This window comes from Calonectris borealis, chromosome 2 (assembly GCF_964195595.1).
Source record: "Calonectris borealis chromosome 2, bCalBor7.hap1.2, whole genome shotgun sequence".
NCBI classification, from domain to species: domain Eukaryota; kingdom Metazoa; phylum Chordata; class Aves; order Procellariiformes; family Procellariidae; genus Calonectris; species Calonectris borealis.
Genome location: NC_134313.1, coordinates 140316072 through 140337901, shown reverse-complemented (window position 1 = coordinate 140337901; position 21830 = coordinate 140316072). Strand labels below are relative to the sequence as shown.

Here is a 21830-nt window from a genome sequence, read left to right as displayed (position 1 = left end):
GCTGAAGCATTTTTAACTGGGATGAAGCAAGAGGTTTCGGGTCACATCATTCTTACGTGTTTGACACTGGATTCCTTCCCACTGCGGAGGACAATGACATGTACTCGGTCCAATACATTCCCCACCGTTCTTACATTCCTGAAGACAGATGGCTGCACAGACATCATCACAAAGTTTGGTTATATCCCAAGTGATTACTTTTACTTATTATTTACATTTCAGGATGCCCATGAGAGGTTGAGAGCTTTCCCTACACAAGAGTCACATCATCTCCACTGAAAATCCATCTAAGATCAACAGGATATTAAAGAAAGACAGGCAGCTAGAAACAAAAAGCCCTACAGCCAAAGCATGCATTGAGATGTTCTGATGCATCTGATTGCTACAGAAGCCTGAAATACTAAATTAAATCAGCACCACTAAATAGCTTTGGTTTTTCCAAATTTACCTTTCTAAACCCCACACGTTAGTGAGAGATCCTTTGTCTATCACGCAATTTAACACACGGTGAATCAACTCATGATACATTTGATACAAACTTATTTTCTGTGACCCATTTTTCTGCACATTCATCCCGGCTTATTAAGCCATAATCTAAACCACTATTATTTCTCATTGGTTAACTGACTAGTTGATAATCAAATCTCTCTTCCACAGTGTCCAAGAATACCTCACCCCTATCAATATGGGTAATATTTTTTTCAATAAAACTTTCCAATAATTACAGAAAGTAATACAGGGAAAATTGTTTTTCCTCCATGGCATTAGAGAGCTCATTGGCCATATCAATATCTGAGCCTCGGGTGGGTACTATGACAGACACTAACACTTTATCTATTGGATTTCTACCATCCATCCTCATGCTGATTTTCATGCAGACTGTGCTTTTATCCACGCTGACACATTTTATTTATGCATCATCAATGTCTTCATTAAGATACAATAGGACCTACAGCTGTGCTACCATCACAGTCCTATTTCTACCTTTCCTAACGAGCTTGTGCCCATTGCACCTTCTATTCCAATCATTTCCCACTATGTTTCCACAGTTTTCCAATCTTTCACTGTACTACTTTTTCTATTATATCTGCTTTTATGTCCTACAGCACAAATTGAAATTCTTTCACTTCAGTGACTCTTTGCAGATGTTTCTTATTTAGACAAGAATAAAGAAAGAAACAAATATTATTTCCTATACAAGAATTTAAAAGATATTTTGGTCTCATGATTTACCCTAAGAACTGCATGGTATTAGTTCTCCATCCTAAATTTTGCTGCCAAGTTACAGACCATTATTTTTGAAATGGGTGTATATTCTTGAGTTCTTTGGCATTAACTTCACATTACTTGTGTGGACAGAGCTGTCCTTTAGTCATATATTGCTTCTAAGGCATGGTTCTCCTGTTAACTACAAGATACTTACGAGTGTTACATCTTTTTCCTCTCCATCCTGAAGGACAAGAGCAAACGTTTGGCCCTACGCACCTTCCTCCATTCATGCACCTTGGCTCACAGACACCTTAAAAGCAAAACATCTGCTGTTTAATACATTTAACTGATTACAGAATAATTTATTGGTTACTTTCGGATCCTGGAAGGATTTTAACTCTGGCTTACTTTTTTCACATCTTCTGCCTGTGTACCCATCAGGACAAGTACAGACATTATTTCTCATGCAATGACCACCATTCTTACAAGGCGGGCTGCAGACAGCTAAAAGATACAAACAGGAGGAAAAGGCTGTAGTTTGCATTTTGTTTGACTTAGCGATATACTTCTAGGAAACAAGAGTGCAACACTAAAATTCTGATAGCTTATATAGACATTCGGCACTATCAGGCCTGTCTCGTAAAAATCATATTAATGTGGAGGTGCCTATGTCAATAGTAAAGACAAAATCAGAGAAAAAGGGGTCAAGGTTGGCAACGGTATGTGTACACCAGTAACCAGACTACATAATGTACAATGGAACTGGCTGAACACTGCTCAAAGTTGAGTAGAAGACAAGGCAAATTTTGAGTCTCCCTTCTCCTTGGACATTCAGAGAATCAGCCATAAAATCTAAAAAATAAAATCTCTGTTTTGCACCAGGTACATGACTTGATTGTGAATTTTGTGTCTTAAGATAACAATGTTTTCTCACAGATTTCCTCGTAGGGGCAGCTAAGAGGGGAGGGGGGAAAAAAGAGAAAAAAAAAAAAAGTTTACCATTCTGACACTGGGCACCAAAGAATCCATGTGGACAGAGGCAAACATCTGGCTTAGTACAGGAACCACCATTCAGACACACCGGGTCACACATTGCTGCAGGAACAGGGTCAGGAAGAGTGGGAAGCATTACATCCAGATAAAGTCTATAAAATATGTGCTTCTGCTACAAGGACGGGAATTAAACACCTAAGATAACTGCAGGTAACACCATTCACATAAAACCTTCACCCAAAATTTTAGGATCGGTATTAGACTTTCTAGGGGTGCTGCTGGCAGCAGAATTAACATGCAGAGACAAGAGGAGGTGCGGGGGCTCCGCGGCAGTAAGCAGCCGCCCGTCGCTGCTGTCTGAGCCATGCGGTTCCAAATTTCAAACTATGGGAGGTCCCACGGACGCTCTCCCAGGAACATGGAAGCTGCAGGAGTTTTACCTGTACTGCACGTAGGTCCGTACCACCCAGGTTTACACTGGCAGATGTCTGGAGTAAGACATTCACCACCATTTTCACAGTGTCTGTTGCAAACCACTACCATCCAAGAAGTTGGGCAAAACCAAAGGAGAAGATGAGGGGGAGAAAACGGGTTCGAGGGGGCAGAGAGAGAGAAAGAGATATGTTACAAATTATGCTTGATTCCTTTTTCAGTTCTTGTCCAAATATTAACACTGGAAATAACATACAATTCCACTAGTTGAAGAGGAATTGCTGAATAGATTAATCCAGTCTCAAAGCCATAAAAAGCTAGCACCAGACTATAAAGGTAAATAAAATGTCCTTCCATGTAATTATCCATGGTCTGGTTATATTCAGTGTTAAAAATCTATAAAATTTCAAAAAAAAAAATCTAAAAAAATAAGGGAAATTCAATACTAAGAGACAAATGGACCATGTTAGATGACGGATTTGATGGACTCCAAGAAAGTTCACTCAAGTGTCCTCCATCACTTCAGCAAGTGCAGCTGCATGCATAGAGTGACACGAGACTAACAAGCAAAGACATTAAAATATCATGGCTGTGGAAAACCATGAATCACTTCTTCAGGACAACATCTCATTCTCTTTAGTGTTGCTTAACAAAGAGCAGCATTTTTTTTTGTGCCACAATTGAAACTAGAACAAGAAAAACTGAGAATGAAGAGTCCTGGGACTTGAGGAGGAGACGAACAAAGGACTTTCTCAATTCGGGATCAATAATGCAGTGGCACATTCACGTGAATGATATATAAACATCATGTCTAAATTTGGACTCTGTAAGTGATAAAAATTACCAGTATGAAATCTACCCAAAATTTGGAGGTGCCAAATTGCAGCATGTAGAATTTGTAACAGACAATTTATGTGAGACTAACTAATCCAAATTTTTCAGCCAGGTAAAAAAAAAAAAAGACCCCATAATATGACTCTGAATTCAGTTTTCCTGTATCCCAGTTTTTCTGACCCGCCATTCACTGATACCGACTTCTGAATGTACCCCAGCATCTAACCAATTTAAGATGATAGAAGTTAAAAAGCTGTAAGGACATATTAAACATCTGTGTTTGTTCTGAAGGTAGTAGCACACGCGCAACGTGCTCAATGTTTCCACGTTTGTGAATCATAAATAATGAACTATTTTCAATTTTTATAGTACATTATGTTTTCAAAGTTATGTGCAAATACTATCTAACTAATATTCGAAAAGCTCAAGTATGGGAGCCTTCAAAAAGGCACAGGTATTATGTCATTTGCTAGCATTAAACAGAGTGCATCAAAAATTTAAACCATTATTTGCTTTCTTGCTTCTGAAGAACAGGAGAAATGTTCTGTATTCTTCTCTCATGCTTTTGTGCTTACTTGTATCACATCTTGGTCCCACAAAACCATATGGGCAGGTGCAGAGATTTCTGGCCAAGCACGTGCCTCCATTTTGACAGGGTGGTTTACAATGTGCTGCAGATACAGAATTATGTTGTTCAAGAAATCACCTCTAAAAAGATGCATGGATTGGTTATGCTTTAGAAAAAGGGAAATGTTAATAATTAACAGTGAGCAAAGAACTGGAAATAAAATAAAGAGGACGTATGCAATGCCTTTTGACAAAAATAAGTAACAAGAATAACTTAATTTTAACAGAGTACACAGAGTCCCAACAGTGGTGGTCACCCTGAAAAGAAGAGACAATTTCCAGACAGGACTTCCCACTCAAGAGTGTTTAGCTTAGAGGCATCTGCACTCACTGGTCAACTCCTTTACTTACTGTGAAAGCTAAATTTAGGAATATCCAATCACAAGCAACATTTACAGTGTATATCAAAAAAAGTAAGGTATATACCAACATGTTACTCAAAGAGTTCTGTTAAAGTAAAAGTAAAATGAACACACCTCTTTGCTGTTAGAATGAACAGTCGTGGAAGTTATTTACGGCATCCTGTTGGTATTTATAGATTCAAAAGCGAAAAATATTCTATTTACCTTCCTCACAAGTGAAGCCACTGTATCCTGGTAGACATTCACAGACATTGGGCTTAATGCACTTCCCATGGTTTTTGCAATCAGGTCTGCATAGAGCTGTGCAAAAAATCAACAGCAATCTTCAAATCATTAATTTGTGGATATGAGTTACCACAGGCTAAATCAAAATGCCATACTCACCAGCCTGACAGTTATAACCAGCATAACCAGGCTTGCATTTGCAAATATTGGGTGCCACACACTCCATATTTTTGCCACACGTTTGTCTACATCTTGCTGAAAGGCAACAAAGAAAACAAAGAAAGGAATACGGAAAATGAAAATGGCATTTCAGCACAACTGTGCCTAACATAATGAACAGATCACATAGAATCCATTAGGTCTCTGCCCCTAAGTGGGGAGCCTGAGACACATCAGAACAATATTTTTAAGTGCCTGTAGCTATGCCAATATTAATATTGAAAATGAGAAAATTCAATACTCTATGCATTTCACTGATCACACAGTAACAATGTACTTTCAAGTTATAAAGATATCAAAAGATTCTTTTCTGCAAAGCATTTAGTGCAGTTATTTGTAATACCTCTGCAAGTGAAGCCATCTCCATAATAACCGTAAGGACAACGACCGCACTTGATGCTTCCATCCTGACTTGGCTCACAAGGTACGCCAGGAAAACAGGGTAAATCGGTACAGGTTACTGCTTTAGGAATCACTATTTCACTCAATTCTTCAGGAAGCATTTTTGGTGGGACAGTGACTTCAACACGGACAAAAGGTAAAGGACTCGCTTTATGCTTGGCTAATAGGTGCTGAACTCTGTGAGCATTTCCACCTTTGAATACTTTGCTTGGCACGGAAAGCCCCTTGCTTATATTTGTTCTGCTGGTAGGAGGAGTCTTCCTGCTGGTCTCAAAATAGGCCTCAACTCGTGCCCTTGTTTTCTTCTCAGGCGATACAGCATGGCTCCTTGAAGATGCAGTCATTACGGCATGTTCTGAAGAACTCTCTTCCACGTTGGCAAGGTGACCACTGATGGTGCTGAGAGCATGAGCAATGTTTCCAGTAACGGCAGGTTGTACAGAAGCACTTCTCTGAGAATTAAATGACTTCCAAGCGGTGATTGTTTTTACTGTGGAGACTGATGGAGTGCTGCTACTGAGCATTTCTGTAGAAATAAAGCTCTTGGGGACATCTGTAGAACTGGGAATATAGCTTGAGATGCTTAAAACCTTCTCAGAGGATGATTGTTGAAAACCTACAGCATGTTAAAAGAAAGGGAAGGGAAAAAGTATGGGAATGTTATGAGACTTTTTTTCCTGCTGAGGGTGGGGAATGTCTTCTGAACAGAAAAACGTACAGCCCATTCATTCTGTGCTTCAGGAAGTCTCTCCCTGTGCTACATCAAAATATATGTATGCAGTAGAACTTAACTCCTAACTGGCAGAATTGCAGAAGATCAAGGTATTCTGGCTACGTCCTTTCCCACCCTCACCATGGCCTTTTCTTGGCTGGAAGATAAGGAGAAAGCACCTGAGGCAGGCAGCAGAGATTTTCCCATACTGGGTCAATAAAGCAAATTACCATCTGCATATGCTGCTTCCAACTAGATAACTGAAACAGAGTTTAAAGAAAAGATACTGCTTATGGTTCACCAGCGTGTCTAAGTGCTAGTAAAAAGCCTAGAGTCTAGAAGCAGAGATTTAATCACAAGTATGTACATGCTTATACTTACTGATGCACCACGGACAGTATTTTAGGTGAATAATGCACTACCTTGTAGCAAAAGTATTACCATGTTTTACCGTCCAAACTTTTTAATCAACTTCTTTAAAGTTTCTGCATGGGTTTCATTAGTGGGATGTTTCACGTGTTTTATAAACAACAGAGACTGACTCAGCCTCCTCGCTGAAAGGAGTGCAAAGTGAATGAAAAGTTCTTCATATCCTGCCCAGGAAAAGCAGGTGGTCTGGTGGGTTGTGGAAAGGAGCATGGCTCTGTAATCCCAGAACAGCAGAATGCTGTATATGGATATGGAGCAGAGGAGGAGTGAAACTGGAGCAGATTATCCAACCTAACTTAAGCTCTGTCCCTAACCCCATTTAGAACGGTACTAGAAAATGGTCTATAAAAGGTTAAAACTTCACTGAATCTTATTACAGAGCGCTGTCTCCCACTGCTAAAAAACAAACCATTTTGCAGATGATGAAGAATTATCCAGCACTGGCAGCAGAGTGAGAGTTTTCCTCCTCCCCCCCTAACAATTCAGAGATAAAGGTAAAAGACACACAAGAATTTCCTGCAAAGAAAGCCCCAGCAGGCACAGAGCTGGAAATGCCAGCAACAGCGTTTACAGAGTTTTGGACTTAAGACATTCACTTGCCATATCCTTCACCTTTCCTTTGAGTTAAAGTAGGAAAATGGCATTCAACATAATGCCATAAACTTTTGCTTATCTCATATAACAGATGTCCCTATCCCCATGTTACCTATTTTATGTCAGTGGTTAGTCACAAAAACAAAAGGCAACAGTAAGAATGTCATACATCACACTGTCAATAAAATGACTTGACTGACCTAAGGGATTTGTTGATATTGACATTTCAGTCTCATTTTTCAGATGAGAATACAACCCCAGTAATGAATTAAATTGAGTCAAACTGAAAAATTAAAGTGAATAACATAAAACTGACTAGAACCTTTATTTGCCAGCTATATTCTTATCAGTATGTGAATCAGAAATTCCATTTTCTTCATGAAAAAATCACCTTTATTCCCTCCAATTTCTTCTGTGGAATCCTTTCTTTCAACGTTAGTGTCTTCAAAGCTTTCTAAAAACAAAAGATGTGAAGGCACATTAGTAGTTACTTTTGTTTCAACTGCAAATAAATTACAAACAGTATTATAGTACATAAAAATAACTCAAAATTCAGAAAGCAGATAAAGAGTAAAAATGTTTCTTAGAAGTTTTCAATAGAGTATTTTAAAAATACAAGTTATTCAGTAATTGCATTGTAAATAAATGTTATTTGGCAAGTGCCTTGATTTGGGTAAATAGTTCTGTTACGCAATCTAATAGAAAAATATTTTGTCAATAATTGCTCATATTATGAAAATAATGCAGAAAAAAAATACATTTCATTGTATTATATTTTGATATAAAAGAATTGGAGTAATTTGTATCTATTTTTTCCAGCCACCTGAAAAAGTGTTTTACAACTATGTGTCTCAGCGCAGTCTGATGTTGTCATGAGCTGAGATTCTGCCCCAGCTATCAATAGTCAGAGAGACAGTCCTGTTTTGCTGACTACTGAAAAGGGTTCTAAGTTACTGTTAGAACCATGAAGCACAACCAAAGATATTTTATCTGAATGACAATAAGATAATAGCGTTCTTCTGAAAAACAAGTAATTTTACCGTAACATGACGTCCCATCTCCTTGCAGATTATTTGGGCATGGACCACAATAGTAAGAACCAAAAGTATTGAAGCAAAATACTCCAGGGAAGCAAGGACTGGATACACATTCATCTACATCATCTTGACAATTTTTACCTGCATTGAAATACAGATTTTTTTTTTTTTATCATATTGTGTCACTAGACTTTAACAGTGTGTTTATAAAAGATAAAAGTAGAATGTATGCAGGTGCTGAAATACAAAAAGGGCATCTATCAAATGCAACAAAGTATTTCAGTACATCTAATAAGTACAGCTGACTAGGTTCGCTATTCACATTTTTTCATCTTATATCAAGTATCTTGCTTGTTGTGGAATATGGAGAAGATGGGCTGTGGGGACTACATCTTTATCTGCAGGCATAAGAGGAATCACACTGCAACCAAACTCATCACTCCTGTGTTTCACCATGTTGCTGAGTTTACCTCTGTTGAGGAAAACAATGGAAATCTGCTCTCGTAATATAAACAACCATTGTATTCACACAAGAAAAATCTTGAAGCATCACAAGACCGTAACATTTCTTCATACTCTAACACTAAACAATTTACAGTCAAAAATTTAAAAAAAAAAGTGTAGACATAAAATTAGAAACTCCTATTTATCACTAAACGTGATAAATGTGTGTAAATAAAGTAGCAATTTACCTTGAAGTTCAGGTGGACATTCACAGTAATAGCTGTTTATTCCATCCACACATCTGCCAATACCACACTGGTTAAGTTTACAGTCATCAGTATTCACTTGACAGAGATCACCTTCAAATCCAGCCACACACACACAAAGATATCTTCCACTTCCAGGTGGGAAATTAATGTTTGTCACACATGAGCCATTATTTAGGCAATCACATGATTTTACACTGACCTACAAGACATGCCCAATAAGACAGTTTTCTTTTTTTAATGAACTAGCAATGAGTTTTGTAATTAGATATCTTAAACATCTTACTAGTAGGTGTCATTTTACTGTAATATTCATTACCTCTATTTCTACCTTAGTCTTTGCATTGCAGTCATCCGTCAAAGAAAATGTTAATTTATGGAGATTCATTGACACAGCTTTCCACAAAAGGAGACCTGATGGGGAAAGACTGGCATCTTCTGGACCAGAATCCAATGTGAAATGAATAGCAGAGCCCTCTGGATCTGAAGCCAAAAACTGATATACAAAATCTTCTCCATAAAAAGTCTGTAGCATGCCCTGAAAAGCTTCAAGCACTGGAGGCTGGTTGTCTATAACAAAGGAGATATTTCCCTCTTTTAAGCAAAAGTTGTAATATACTTATAAAAATTAAAAAAAAAAAAATTCTATTAAGGAAATCACATGTAATTATTTCTCTTAAATTCAGTGTCATTTGAATGGCACAGGAAAAACACTAGATATTTTCATTATAACTGTAACAACATAACCAAGAAATTACTTATACTACGCAAGAGCTTGTAAAGATGCAGTGCATCTATACATAGAAAAAACTCAGAATTTATCAAATTTAACCACTGTATTTTAACTATGCAGAGATAGTTTGCAGATGAAAGTACAGGAAGCCATAAAACTCAGAGGTGATTGGTGTTTCCTTTAACAAATGAGTAGACACTGTTAAGCAATACGTGGGAACGGGCTGCAGTGACTGTCTTGGCAAAACTGAGCATGAGGTGATGGAATAAGTTACTCACTCATTGTTCCTAGGAAGGATTTCAACCACACAACAACTTACTCACTGGTAAGTCTTAGTCTGTTTAGATGCCTGCACTGTTGAGCTCTATTTGGCAGGAATAACTAGATTTCTAGAGACACCACGTGAAAACAAACAAACAAAACCCCCGCAGCAGGACAAGTTCTCTGAAAGACAGAAGCAGAAGCCCTGGGGAGAGTGTAGGTTTTGAAGTTGGGACATAGGAAGGTGATTAAGATTGCTAAGTTTTGGGCTACAGTGAAGCGACCGCTCCAGGCAGGAACCCACCCACTGTGGCAGAAACCATGAAGGGAGAATAAGCTGTAATCAGTGTCTCAGCAGTTAGATTCTGACACCCTGTTCCTAATGTCATCCACTCCGGAGAAAAGGTTGTGCTCCTTGGTTTTGGGAATTGCCTCTGGTTTACATTCTCCCATTTCTGACTGTGGCAATATTGAATTCCAGTCCGTGGCTATAACATGGAAATCCCTCGACTCCCTGACTGCTGGATGAGTTTCATTTAATTCATTTCATTCAGGTTTCATTCTGTGCAGTAGGTATAGCTACCTTGGCTTTCAGTACCAGTTTGAACTAGGAAAAGATTCAGCAAGACAGGCACCAGAAGTCCCACTCATACAGGACCCTTCCCAATCCAGGCAGAATCTTACCAGCACATTCACCCACGAAAACACTGATGGAACACTTGTATTTGAGATGTTATGGATTTGGGTTGATGGGGCAGGCTGGATGGCTACTAGTAAAGCCCCAAGAGACGTCCCATTTGGTGAAGGGACCAATATGATTTGTATATCCAAAGACTAAAATCTGAGTATCAGAGTCATTTGTTGGAAAACATATTTTATTCCTAAATGTTGAAGACAAACATTTGTGGATGCAGCTGTGCCAAATATCAAAAGACTTCAAAGTGTCAATTAGGCTGAGAGGTGTTAATTTTCATTAAGTTATTTGTAACAGTTACTGGGGGGGGTGGGGGGTGGGCAGGGCAAGAAAAAAAAAAAAGCCCGACTTTTACATGCATGGTCTGGAAAACAAAATATCATTTTCAGAAATTAGGAGAAAACCAAGATCAAATTACAAGCTAAAGTAGTGGGTACTAAGCTTTAGATGAAACACTTAACTAGTTAAACTTAAAACTTCACTATTTCCATAAATTTAAAAACTTAGTAGATTTTCAACTTCTTGCTATTAAAAAAAAAAACATTTAGAACTTACTTTCAACAACTGACCAAGTTAACTTTGATATGTCAGGTCTGCAGAGTAAGCAAGGGCTGGTTGGATTTGTGTCACCTTCACCGTAACAGTGTCCATCTATGTTGCATGTTTTCTCCTTTTAGAGAAATGACAATGCGATTCATTAATTTTTGGTTATCAAACAGTAAATCTGGTTGAATTTATAAAGTGTCAAGTAAAATCTAACCTATTCTGCACTTCCACTAAACAACTAAAGTTGTTTTTAAGTCTAAACAACTGACAGCATGTTTGGTTTTATTTGGTAATTATATGAAGTGCTTTTGGTTTGATTTCTTTTAATTCAGAATTGCCTCATCCCAGCTTCTCTTTCTGTGCTTATCATTTCTATACATGGAAAATCCCTGTTAGAAACAAGAACAGGGTACATTCTGCCAAATTTTCTAGATTTTTTCTGCCTGAAAAGATGTGTATTTTCATAATAAACATAGAGAGTAATGAAATACATACCTTTAACGTACATAACCCAGATTCTTGTGGTTCACACATCTGACAGGCTCCATCATATAATATCATTGTTTTAGAGTTGCTATAAATGAATCCATCATTAGAAATCTGCAAGATGTACAGTAAAAATGGATTAACCCATACAGGTATCAACGTATCCACCAGCGTGGACTGCCAGCGTGAGCCATTGATAGACACCTACATTTACTGTTTAAACTCTCAATAGTCATCAGAAATCTAATCAATCCTGCCAATAAGTCTGGGCAGATATTTGACCAACCACATGTAGGTGTCTACTTTAGGGTAAATTGAATAATGTGTAGGCTCTATTGACCTTATTGACTCAATCTGTATGAGAGCTCAGATATCTACCTCACACAGGGATTCATTCGTACATGTAGACTGGGCTCAACTCAATTTTTCCATAAATGTGTCTAATGTCATTTGAAATGCTCTGGGGTAACTACCTGACCTTTAACTTCTACTCTTGAAGAACACGTGTCTCTCTAGGTCCTAGGCTGTATCTACCAGTCCCCTTGTAGGAGAACACTCTCAAATGGCACTCAACACTTAAGCTTAGGTGATGAAACTGAGACCCCAAGTTAAGCAAGCTGAGTTCCACCTTTAGTACCATTAAAAAAGGGATAATATCTATGTAATATATTTTCATCTTAATAGGAATATCTGTAAAGTGAATATTTGAAATTTCTGGGAGTACCTTTATTTGCCACCTGGCAATGGGTTTATCATCAACCAGATCCATGACATCAGACTGCTGGCCATCATTTGGTAACTGGCAGTCGACAGCCCTGGCATTTTGGAAGGCAGCTGGCATAGTTAGAGGTTCTCCGGGAATCCATTGTCTATCACTATACTAAATGTTAAGACAGAAAATCTGTTTTTCAGTGAAATACATTATGAAAATATTTTTATCAGAGAAAAAAAACCATGTATTGCACAGTGCTTGAACAAGTCTAATGTCTCTGGATTAGAATGCAGTGGGAAATATTAAATGCCACTATTTGCACAGATAGATTTCTACCTAATCCTGCTACTGCGGAAGAAAAGGCAGAGAAGTCTCCTGCTGCACAGCCCTGTGGCACTGCATCGCCAAGGACAAACAGTTCTTCCAGCTAGAGAGTAATGGGAGGGTTAACCAGCGGGTGATCCCCTAACAGCACTGATCCGATGTGTAAGTGCCTCTATCCCCCTCCACCTCTGCTCCCATGGGAGGACAAGCTTTAGTCGAAAGAACAGATGAGGTTTTTGGCAGGGCTCAGGAATCATTCTGGGTGCTGGGGGAACACTGCCAGTTAGCCATTAAGCCCTTGCACAAGCCAATAGATTACACCATTAACCCTGTAGACTTTTCTTCTAAACTGCAGTGAGGACAAGTCATCCAGGGATCTATCCTGAGAGTTCAAGGTAACAGAATAAGGATAATAATACTATTTGACTGAAGTATTGATGTAGAAAATAAAGTTAGATGGAAGTAAGAATCCAGACAGACTAAGAATCAAGAGAACAGCAAGACCAAAATCATTTTGAGCTTGACTAGGTTTTCCTGAGCTGGCAGATTGTTTCAGTTACTGGAGCCAATCGAGACATTTATTCAATCCCAATCCCGACATGGGGGGTCATCTGCTGAGGCGGCCTTGCTTTTTTTTTTTTTTTTTTTTTTTTTTTTTTACAAACAATTTTTTACGAAAATAAAAACTTTTGCTGAAAAGACATATGAGTTATTTTTGTTCCAACCAAGCATTTTGTTTTTCTTTCATCCTATACTCAGTTAAGGAATTCATAGCAAGGGTGAGTAAAAGTGTAACAGCTAAATATTTCTATATATGTCATTTTGGGTGCATTTAGTACCATAACCTTTGAAATGTGATGCAGTCTATTTCTCCAGAAACCTTTTGTTATTAGCTGGAGACAAGTTCAGGTAATTTTTTCAGAAACATATTAACCTTTCAAAAACCAATTAAAAAACCTTCAGATCTACTAGCATTAAGGCTCATTAGGTTCACAGAAAAACTTACTTCTGCAGTTCAACATAAATAAGAAGGAACTAAAACTGTATTTTTGTTTTGGGGGGTTAAACACACTCTCATCCTTTACAAAAATCTTAGTAAATTCTGGATCTGTGTAACTATAGGCTCCTTGGCCATGTCCTACGTAAACCTCTATGAAGAGATGTGCAGTAGTCCTGCATCTGTGTGGTACTTCAATACAGAACTCTCTGAATCACCTCTTTCAGCATCATGCACGAGACTTACATCCTTCCTAACATGGTAGGACAACCCATGGACAATGGATTTGATTTAACCTTTCTAAAGTGAAAATACAAAAAATAAGAAATTCAGTGTGTATTAGCTCTAAATTCTGCCCAAATGCCTCTTATATGAAATTTTGATCGTTTAAGTTTAATCTCAAAATATGCGGCGTTCTATACTGTTGCAAGTCCATTGACATTTGCATAAAGTCACTATTACTCCAGCCTGAAAATTAAACAAACAAAACTAAGCAAAACAAAAAAAACCAAACATCTTTTCTTTTGTATTTACAAGGAAAAAATTCTCAGCTTCCTCCTCAACTGTGGATAACAGCAGTAGTGTTCATTTTCTCACCTGCCTCTTATCAGTGAGAAGATCATCAATAAAAGTGATTAAATATAGAAAATTTTTGTATTGGGAGCCAAATATACCATTACAAAGAGTGTAATATTAGAATATCTTGCCATGAGTTAAAACTGAGACATTTCAAACTGTGATAAGTGAACTCCCAATAATTGTTTCACTGTGAGCTTGGTCTAAAAGTCTTTTAACCTAATGGAGTGTAAACTTACTCTCAACTTTATCATTTCAAGCCAAATTGCAGATAAGTGGATACATGTTGTGTTTAAGAAAAATCTATAGCCAGCATTGCTTAATCTGTCAAAATAATTTTAGCATCTGCTGGAACTAGCTAAGAAAAACTTTTGTCTCAAGAACAAATTTTCCCATTGGATGGTTCCCCTTTCATCATCTCCCCCGCCACGGCCATCATATCAATTTTAGTTTGAAGCTTTTTTTATTCTCGTGTCTAACATGACATAAAAACTTGTAATTGCCGATTGTTTATTCCAGGCTAACCCTTGTAAACTCGTTGTAAATTTGCCTTGAGCAAATTCTAGGTCTGAGTAACAACAGTCTCTCTATACAGATTCCTCTTAGCTTACAGTCCAACATTTTAAATCTCCTGTTCGAACCTGGAGTATAGAGCTGACATTAAATCTATCATTAAATAGCTGTGGTATTCTACCCCAGGGAAATGGACAACACATCAAAAATGCCTTTCTCTTTTCGTAAGAGATTTATTATGTTTATAAAAGGGCTATTTCAAGCATTAGATTTGAGACAGAAATCTAGTAATGTCTTTAACCTTGCTGTCCCTTTTCAAAGAAGTGGTACTTCAATTCCTCTTCATAAGCACTTAAAAAACCGAACAACAATGTACTGCTTGTTACTAATAGGCCTGCCCTTGCCCTTTTCTGATGGATAGCTGCCGTATGCTGTTATCTCCCTCTTGGCTGCTGAACATTCCCATTACATTTTGTATTTCTCTTATCATTGGAGGAAATGGCAATCTTGCAAAGACTTGAGTGTCTGCTGCAAAGTGCTGAGTGCCTTTGCTTTTAGCTTCCACTAAAGCATTGGGTTGTACCCACATTAATGCAAACATAATATGTTAGACATTCTTCCCTCGTTCTCCGAGAAGTTTAAAATGTAATTGTTGCTACTCGGGGAGACCTACCTGTAATTTGATAATTTCACATTTCAGATTCAACGACTCCCTGAAGCCATATCCAAAAGCTCTCACGGATGTGCAGTCATACTGTCGAATATCGCACAGCCCAGCATTCTCCAGCTCTGTTATTTCTGGAGCCTGGTCTTCGAAGTAGAGATTAGAGAATGAATGTCAGTATATTAACTCATTCATATGCATTTACATTAAGCAATACGTTTATTTCTCTATCCAACCAAGAAAACTATGTAAACAATGAAATCTGGACCCAGCTGAAGAAAGGCATAAAGAGAGACATTTTTTATTGTTAAAATGAATCTTAACTTTAAAGCTAGGCTTTTGTCTTATCTTGGAACTTGAATATTATGAAGCCGAGAAAATAATTGTTGATAACAAACACTTGTGAATATGTGTTTTGCTTTCCCATCTATGGTTCTTTACACCACCCTTGCAGAATAAAATCTAAACGAAGCTCAGGCCCTAGTAATAGGAACTGTAAAGGTTACAGTTATGCAATAATTTATAATGGGAATTTTTTGTTTAGAGACTAAACAAAAACATCTCAGGTGGAAGTTATTTCAGGAAATAAACTGACAAAGATCAGAACACTCAAAAATAGGCTTTATGAAGCAAAACCAGTTTATTTGGCTTCGAGAGGAATAAAACGTTTCTTTTTATTATTCTCTTACCTCTTTCTCTATTTGCTTTTAAATAGGTCACTAAAACAAAAACACCATTGCAAAACAAAATATTAACAGGTTTTGTTTTGAAAGCGTTTTGACCTTTGCAGTACTTTTCATATTTTTACAGTGTACCTGCTTAACTGAATTTTTAGTGACTGTCTTATTTACCAAAAAAAAAAAAAAACCACCACCAAAAACCAAACAAACCCTGCCCAGCTCTATTTGCTCTTCTTTTTTCTTCACCATCAATTCTGCTCCCACCACATCTAATAGTTAGCTTACAGAGACATAACCAAAGAGAAAAATATCCCACTTACAGTTAATAAACATAGACTACAAAAAATCAGGGGATGGATGGATGCGGCAGATCTTCCCTGAAGAAGACAGTGTGTGGAAACATTGCTAATCTCTTGGGGCAATACTCTGGATTGCAAACTCACTGAGTGGTAGTTTTTTTAAATCTGACATACCAGAAACTAAGCCCATGTTTTGCCCTTCGGAAACAAGAAGGAGGAGTAGAAAACAATTATGGCTGTATTAAACTGGAAATAGATTGCTGGATAATGAACAGGGCCACCGTAGGGAACCCTTGTCAGCGTACAAAAGCAGGAGAGAAAGGCAGCAAAATAAATGTATGTTGCACAAACATTGAGAACATTATTTAAGTAAATCTCATTTCCGCCCCCCCCGCCACTTACCAGACAATATACTGCAGTCATACGAGCTGTAGCCTTGAAAACATGCACAGCCCCATTCTGTACATTCCCCATTACCACTGCAGAGACTGGGACACTTTAATGCAATAAGTAGGCTCTCTTCAAGTTCCTGCTGGTTGTAATTTATTTCTTCTAAAACTCTTTTCTCACATTCATTCTCTAGAAGAGCTAAGGAAGCTTCTGCCCAACTGAGGTCATCTTTCAGCAGCAAATCTTTAACACACATATTGATCGCGTCCTCTATTCGCCGGCCAAGAAGGCCACCGCAAGATCTTCCTATACTGGAATTAGCTATTGCCTGCTGGCATAGTAACAAAACGCTAGACTGGGTGAGGCCAGAAGGTGTGGGCCAAGAAGGAAGAAACTTTTGGTCTGTGTCAGTGGCATGGTCCTCCGGGAAAAAATAACTATATCCCTCTAAATCTGTTTGGCTAAGACTTTGGAATAGAAATACCGGGTGGTATTCATAATAAGTTTGGCGCTTCCCCCTACTTGTAACAGATAGACTTTTGTGAAGATGACTACTGTAACGGTGAGAATTTCTTCTAATGTCTGAGCTTGAAGTTCCTTCTCTTTCTACACCAGTATTTCCCACTGAGGTTGCAGAGACACGTGTGTTTACTAGTGATGTTTTGTGAAGATTGGTTTGATTATCCTCCCTCTGCAGAAGTGTAGATGAATTCATTTCATGTGCAGACGAACGTTTCTTTAAGCCTCTGACAAGATCAACAGGACCAAGATACTCAGCAGTGACATCCAGTCCTGGTATCAAAGAAAGAAATCTACCATTTTCACTTTCTTTACAAGACAGAGGAAGTTCTGACTGAGAAACTGTCTCTAGTTTATTCACTGATCGATGTAATCCAGCATCTTCAAGGGCGCAGTCACAGAAGACTGTTTTTCTAGAAGATGTTAAAGAAGCAGGTGTCTTGTCAAACAAGCTATCTCCTGGTGAAATTCTAGAGAAGAAAGAAAAAGCTGAAACTGTATCTGAACTTTGCTTTTTGTTGTTTCATACTTCTACAGCACAGATCACGGAATCTGCAGCATACAGCTATATTTAAAGACCAGTTAAATCACAAAACCATGAGAGTAACTTATAATAGAAGAATTGAGAAGAGTGGATATTTTCTGTATACCTTGACACTTTGTTCAAAACCTACTCAAACTAATCTTACATCACACTACTTAAATACCAATTTGGCACTTCAGTTTCAATTTTCTCTGAAAGTAATTATGGAATGTAGTGATGGCATTCTAACATTAACTTAAAAACTTAGGAAGATTTTTTTATTATTATTATTTTGACAAGGTTTTAAGAGTGTGAAGGAAAGGTTGAACCAAAAATGATGACATTTGATTGAAACAGAAGTATTTTGTTACCTCCATTCCTTAATAAAAGAAAAAGGAACATTAGCATGGTTTGGGATTTCCACCCCACTTGCAGTGTGATAGTCATTCTCTGCACTTCCGTCAAAGGTGCCACAGAGTCCCATTGTATGTCTGTAATCTGAACTGGGTGCCCTAAGTGTTATGCTCATTCCCCATTCACTCACATCAGCACGAACGAAAGCTCCAGAAGAAAACAAAACCTAGAAAGAGATTGAAGATACGATCATGAGAAACATGATTTTTATTTTACCTAATAAAACCAGGTATGTTCGTTGGCAAGGAACAATTGGAAAAGGCGATCCCATTAAATTCTTGCTCTAGCTATTCTGGATCAGACAAATTTCGTTACTTCCTCTTCTCGTGAAGCCCTGTAAATAAAAACCCTATACATCTCAACCTTAGCAGGCAGCTAGATGGTGCACTATAGGTCCATAAACTTCATACATCATTCGCAGGTATATTGTGGAAGGTCAGTGACTGCAAAACCACAGAGAATCAAAAATCAGCTGCGCTGCTCACTCTTCACATGCTAGCATATGGGAAGGGATGATTCTGGTAATATGCATAGACTCTTTGGCAGCACCTTTCTCAACTTCCTTTTTGTCAGCTACATGATTCCCTGTCTTCCCTTAGCTTAATATAGAATAACTTTCTACCTGCAAAGCTGATCCTAAATGTTCTCGATAGCTCAGAATAGTCTCAAATATTTACTATTTTTTAGGCAACTTTACAATCTCTTCAAAGAAATACTAGGAGTCTCAAGAACAAAATCCACTGCAAGTTTAAATGTTGTTTCTATTATTAACTTGCTGTACAAATCTGAGCAAGTCACTTAATTTTTCTGGTTCCTCAGTATCCTTTTAATTTCTCTATTGCCTAATGTCGTCTTAATATTTCATATCTGAGGTCTTCAGATGAAGTGCTTCAGATAAAAGTTAAATATTTAAAATAGTCTTCTACCAATAGCCAAACCCAAGTTGAAAAGGCGTATCTATTTTTATGGCTTGTCTTCCACATCAACAGAATGATTAAATAGCAGTTGAGGGCTTCATTTTTACATTCTGCTTCATTTGAAGTTCAGTGGAGTCCTACAGCAATTCTATCTAAAAAAGAAAAGCTACAGGAAATTATAAAAGCAAATGTGAATGTTTTATCTGAGGGCCACATTCTCTAGAGAAACCATCTACACTTCTAATCCTGTGGATGTCATTTGGCATACTTAATTATCTGCATGCACAGCCTTCCTATATGACACTGGCATGAGCGAAACAGAGGACACACAGATCTCATTTTGGAACATTGGGGTTGCTAAATAAGTGCATATAGAATCTGAAAACTGCACCTTCCACACAAGGGTTGGATACTGTGATTGATAACATGGTTCCAGAAAGGTATGCATGTTGACACATCGTTGGTTTTGAGGACAAAATCCTTCACTTACAAGCGAAACGCTGGCCAAAGGACTACGATTGTAAAATAAACATTATGCTATTGCTTAATGGCAGAAAAGAAAACATGTTTTACTTCTGAAGTTGGTTTGAATTGGTAAAAATAATTGCTGAGATAACCATTATGTCCGCAAGCAGTTATTTAATACTTACTGTTACTTTTCTTCCTAGGTAGGATTCAGTGATTCTGACATTGCTTCCTGTTGTGTCTCTGTTTATTACAGATAAGTGTGGCTGTGACTCATGCAGCTGACCACTGCACATGTCAAATGCAATTATATCACTTCCTTCTTTGGCAACAAAGCCACAGTTACAGGATGCTGGGTAGTGAAGGCTTCCGCAGTCCCACTGGCGAACATGAACTTCAAAATCTCGAGACGTACTCTTATAGAGAACAAATGTTCCCGTTTTAAAATTGTCATAGAGTCTGGAATCAAAAGATAGTGTGTGATATCAGTTTGGTTATAAAATAACTGTATCACCACATGTCAGCAACTTTATCTTAAAACAGATTTCTAATATTTGGTGAACTTTGATACTGCAACTCATTTTCCTGCATCAGAAAAAACAAACAGTACAGCCCACAAACCAACGCACAACTTTGTTCTGAATAAACACCATCATCTCTTCCTCTGGGCAGCTCTAAATCAAAAAAGTTAAACCTGTTTTACAGCAGAAAAATAAGGAATAAAAGAAGGAGCATGAGTGGAGTAGACAATGGTTGTGAATGGAAACATAACCATGAAGCCACTGCCATTCTTTGATTTTTTTTTTTTTAACAGTGTTTACGACAGGGAAGTGGGGGGTCCTTCTCAACTTTTGTGCTTCTACAGCAGTACACCTATGCAGCAAGAGCAATAAGATGCATAGCAGTGTGCATGTGGGGGGCAGCTCCTGAAAACTGCATAAGTACCCTTCACAAAATGATTTAGAAAGTCACATACTTTTAAAAAGGTCTGCTTTATTAAGATGGAGATGAGGAGTGCTTACTCCCAAAGATCTGAAAATTATTTAAGATGAAAACCATAAATAGCAACTTTTTTTTTCCTTAGGGTTAGCCATCTGTTCCCTGAAGCAAGGTTAAAATAGCCAATTTAATAATTCAGCAGTGAGAAGGGGAAAAAAAAGAAGAAAGAAAAAAACCCAAACTTTTGCTGCAAGTTTAACAGCCTCTTGGCTATAAATGGCATTTGACAGTTAATTGCAGAATGCTTATTTGCTTTGTGTATAATGGGCCAGCAGACAAACTGCAGATGGCTGCCCTACTGGGACTGCACAGGATTACCCACGATTCAGTAAGGACAGTTCCCTTTCTATTCGTTTCCTCAATTTGTAAAATCAGAATTAAAGTAGCAACAGACTTTATCCTTAAAAAGAAAGTTCTTTCCCCACACCATCATGCTTCCAGCCAGATCATATCACAGTAAATCATTTCTTCATAAGAAAGCTTGATCACAATGCATCAACGGTTAAAATGCCCAGTGAAGCCATCCCTATAATTTCCACTGAAGGAGGAACTGCAAGATCAGGATAACGCCAGTGACTTTATTATTATTATTATTACTACTAGTCACAGTGCTACCAGAGAAGCAATTACAACTTCTCTTTTCCCTTCCGTTATCAAGATCACAAGAAAAGTGGGGTTGTGGGCTGGGCTGAACATCCTTATTCGGAGGCAACACATCCTCTTCTTCTCACCCTGCCTCTTGAAGAAATGTGCTTCTGCTGAGCAGAGAATATAAAAATCCCAGGTGTGGAACCTGTGTTTGTTTTGACACCTTCCATGAATTTGAAACACTTGGAAAGACAGAAGCATAAAAAAAACATGCCAGCTGTGGCCACGGAAGCTGTCTTCACTTTAGAAAGAAGGTCAGTGATGTGCAAGTGGCAGCCGTGAATAAGCCTCTTTCAGTGCCGTTAATGAACTCGGCACAATGTTACACAGCAAATAGCTTCTAGCCACTTGATCCTTACAAGGATTCAGATACTGATACCCAGAAATAGGGAAACTATGCTGTAGCTCGGAAACACCCTTGCATTAAAACAGTTTTGCCTAATCAAACATTTTATCTTTGTTCATATTTAATAACATTTCTATCTTTCATAGTCAACAGACTGTACAGCAACCACTCCTCTCTTGGCATACTCCTCTAAAAAGGAAAATAATCCATTTGCTTTACTCTTTTGCCACAACACCAAAACTTACATTTAGAAATACAAATTGTGCTCACAGCCCAGAAGGCCAACTGTGTCCTGGGCTGCATCAAAAGAAGCGTGGCCAGCAGGTCAGGGGAGGTGAT

General features: G+C 38.0%; 1 protein-coding gene across 3 annotated transcripts in view; it reads right to left on the bottom strand.

Annotated features, from left to right (window-relative positions):
- Positions 1–21830, bottom strand: part of VWDE (von Willebrand factor D and EGF domains) — a 41035-nt gene that overhangs the window by 2001 nt on the left and 17204 nt on the right. For 2 of the 3 annotated variants that reach the window (XM_075143663.1, XM_075143664.1), the window contains 20 exons: positions 19684–19957; positions 18074–18282; positions 16673–17649; positions 15301–15437; positions 12230–12385; positions 11515–11619; positions 11029–11143; positions 9105–9355; positions 8768–8987; positions 8079–8216; positions 7430–7492; positions 5245–5919; positions 4842–4937; positions 4662–4757; positions 4044–4139; positions 2643–2738; positions 2209–2304; positions 1618–1713; positions 1424–1519; positions 57–152 (listed from right to left, as the gene is read on the bottom strand). In XM_075143663.1, the coding sequence (XP_074999764.1) occupies positions 57–152; positions 1424–1519; positions 1618–1713; positions 2209–2304; positions 2643–2738; positions 4044–4139; positions 4662–4757; positions 4842–4937; positions 5245–5919; positions 7430–7492; positions 8079–8216; positions 8768–8987; positions 9105–9355; positions 11029–11143; positions 11515–11619; positions 12230–12385; positions 15301–15437; positions 16673–17649; positions 18074–18282; positions 19684–19957 (4088 nt within the window). Of the gene's footprint in view, positions 1–56; positions 153–1423; positions 1520–1617; positions 1714–2208; positions 2305–2642; positions 2739–4043; positions 4140–4163; positions 4203–4661; positions 4758–4841; positions 4938–5244; positions 5920–7429; positions 7493–8078; positions 8217–8767; positions 8988–9104; positions 9356–11028; positions 11144–11514; positions 11620–12229; positions 12386–15300; positions 15438–16672; positions 17650–18073; positions 18283–19683; positions 19958–21830 lie in introns of those variants that run through there. The other variant, XM_075143666.1, reaches the window with a different exon arrangement.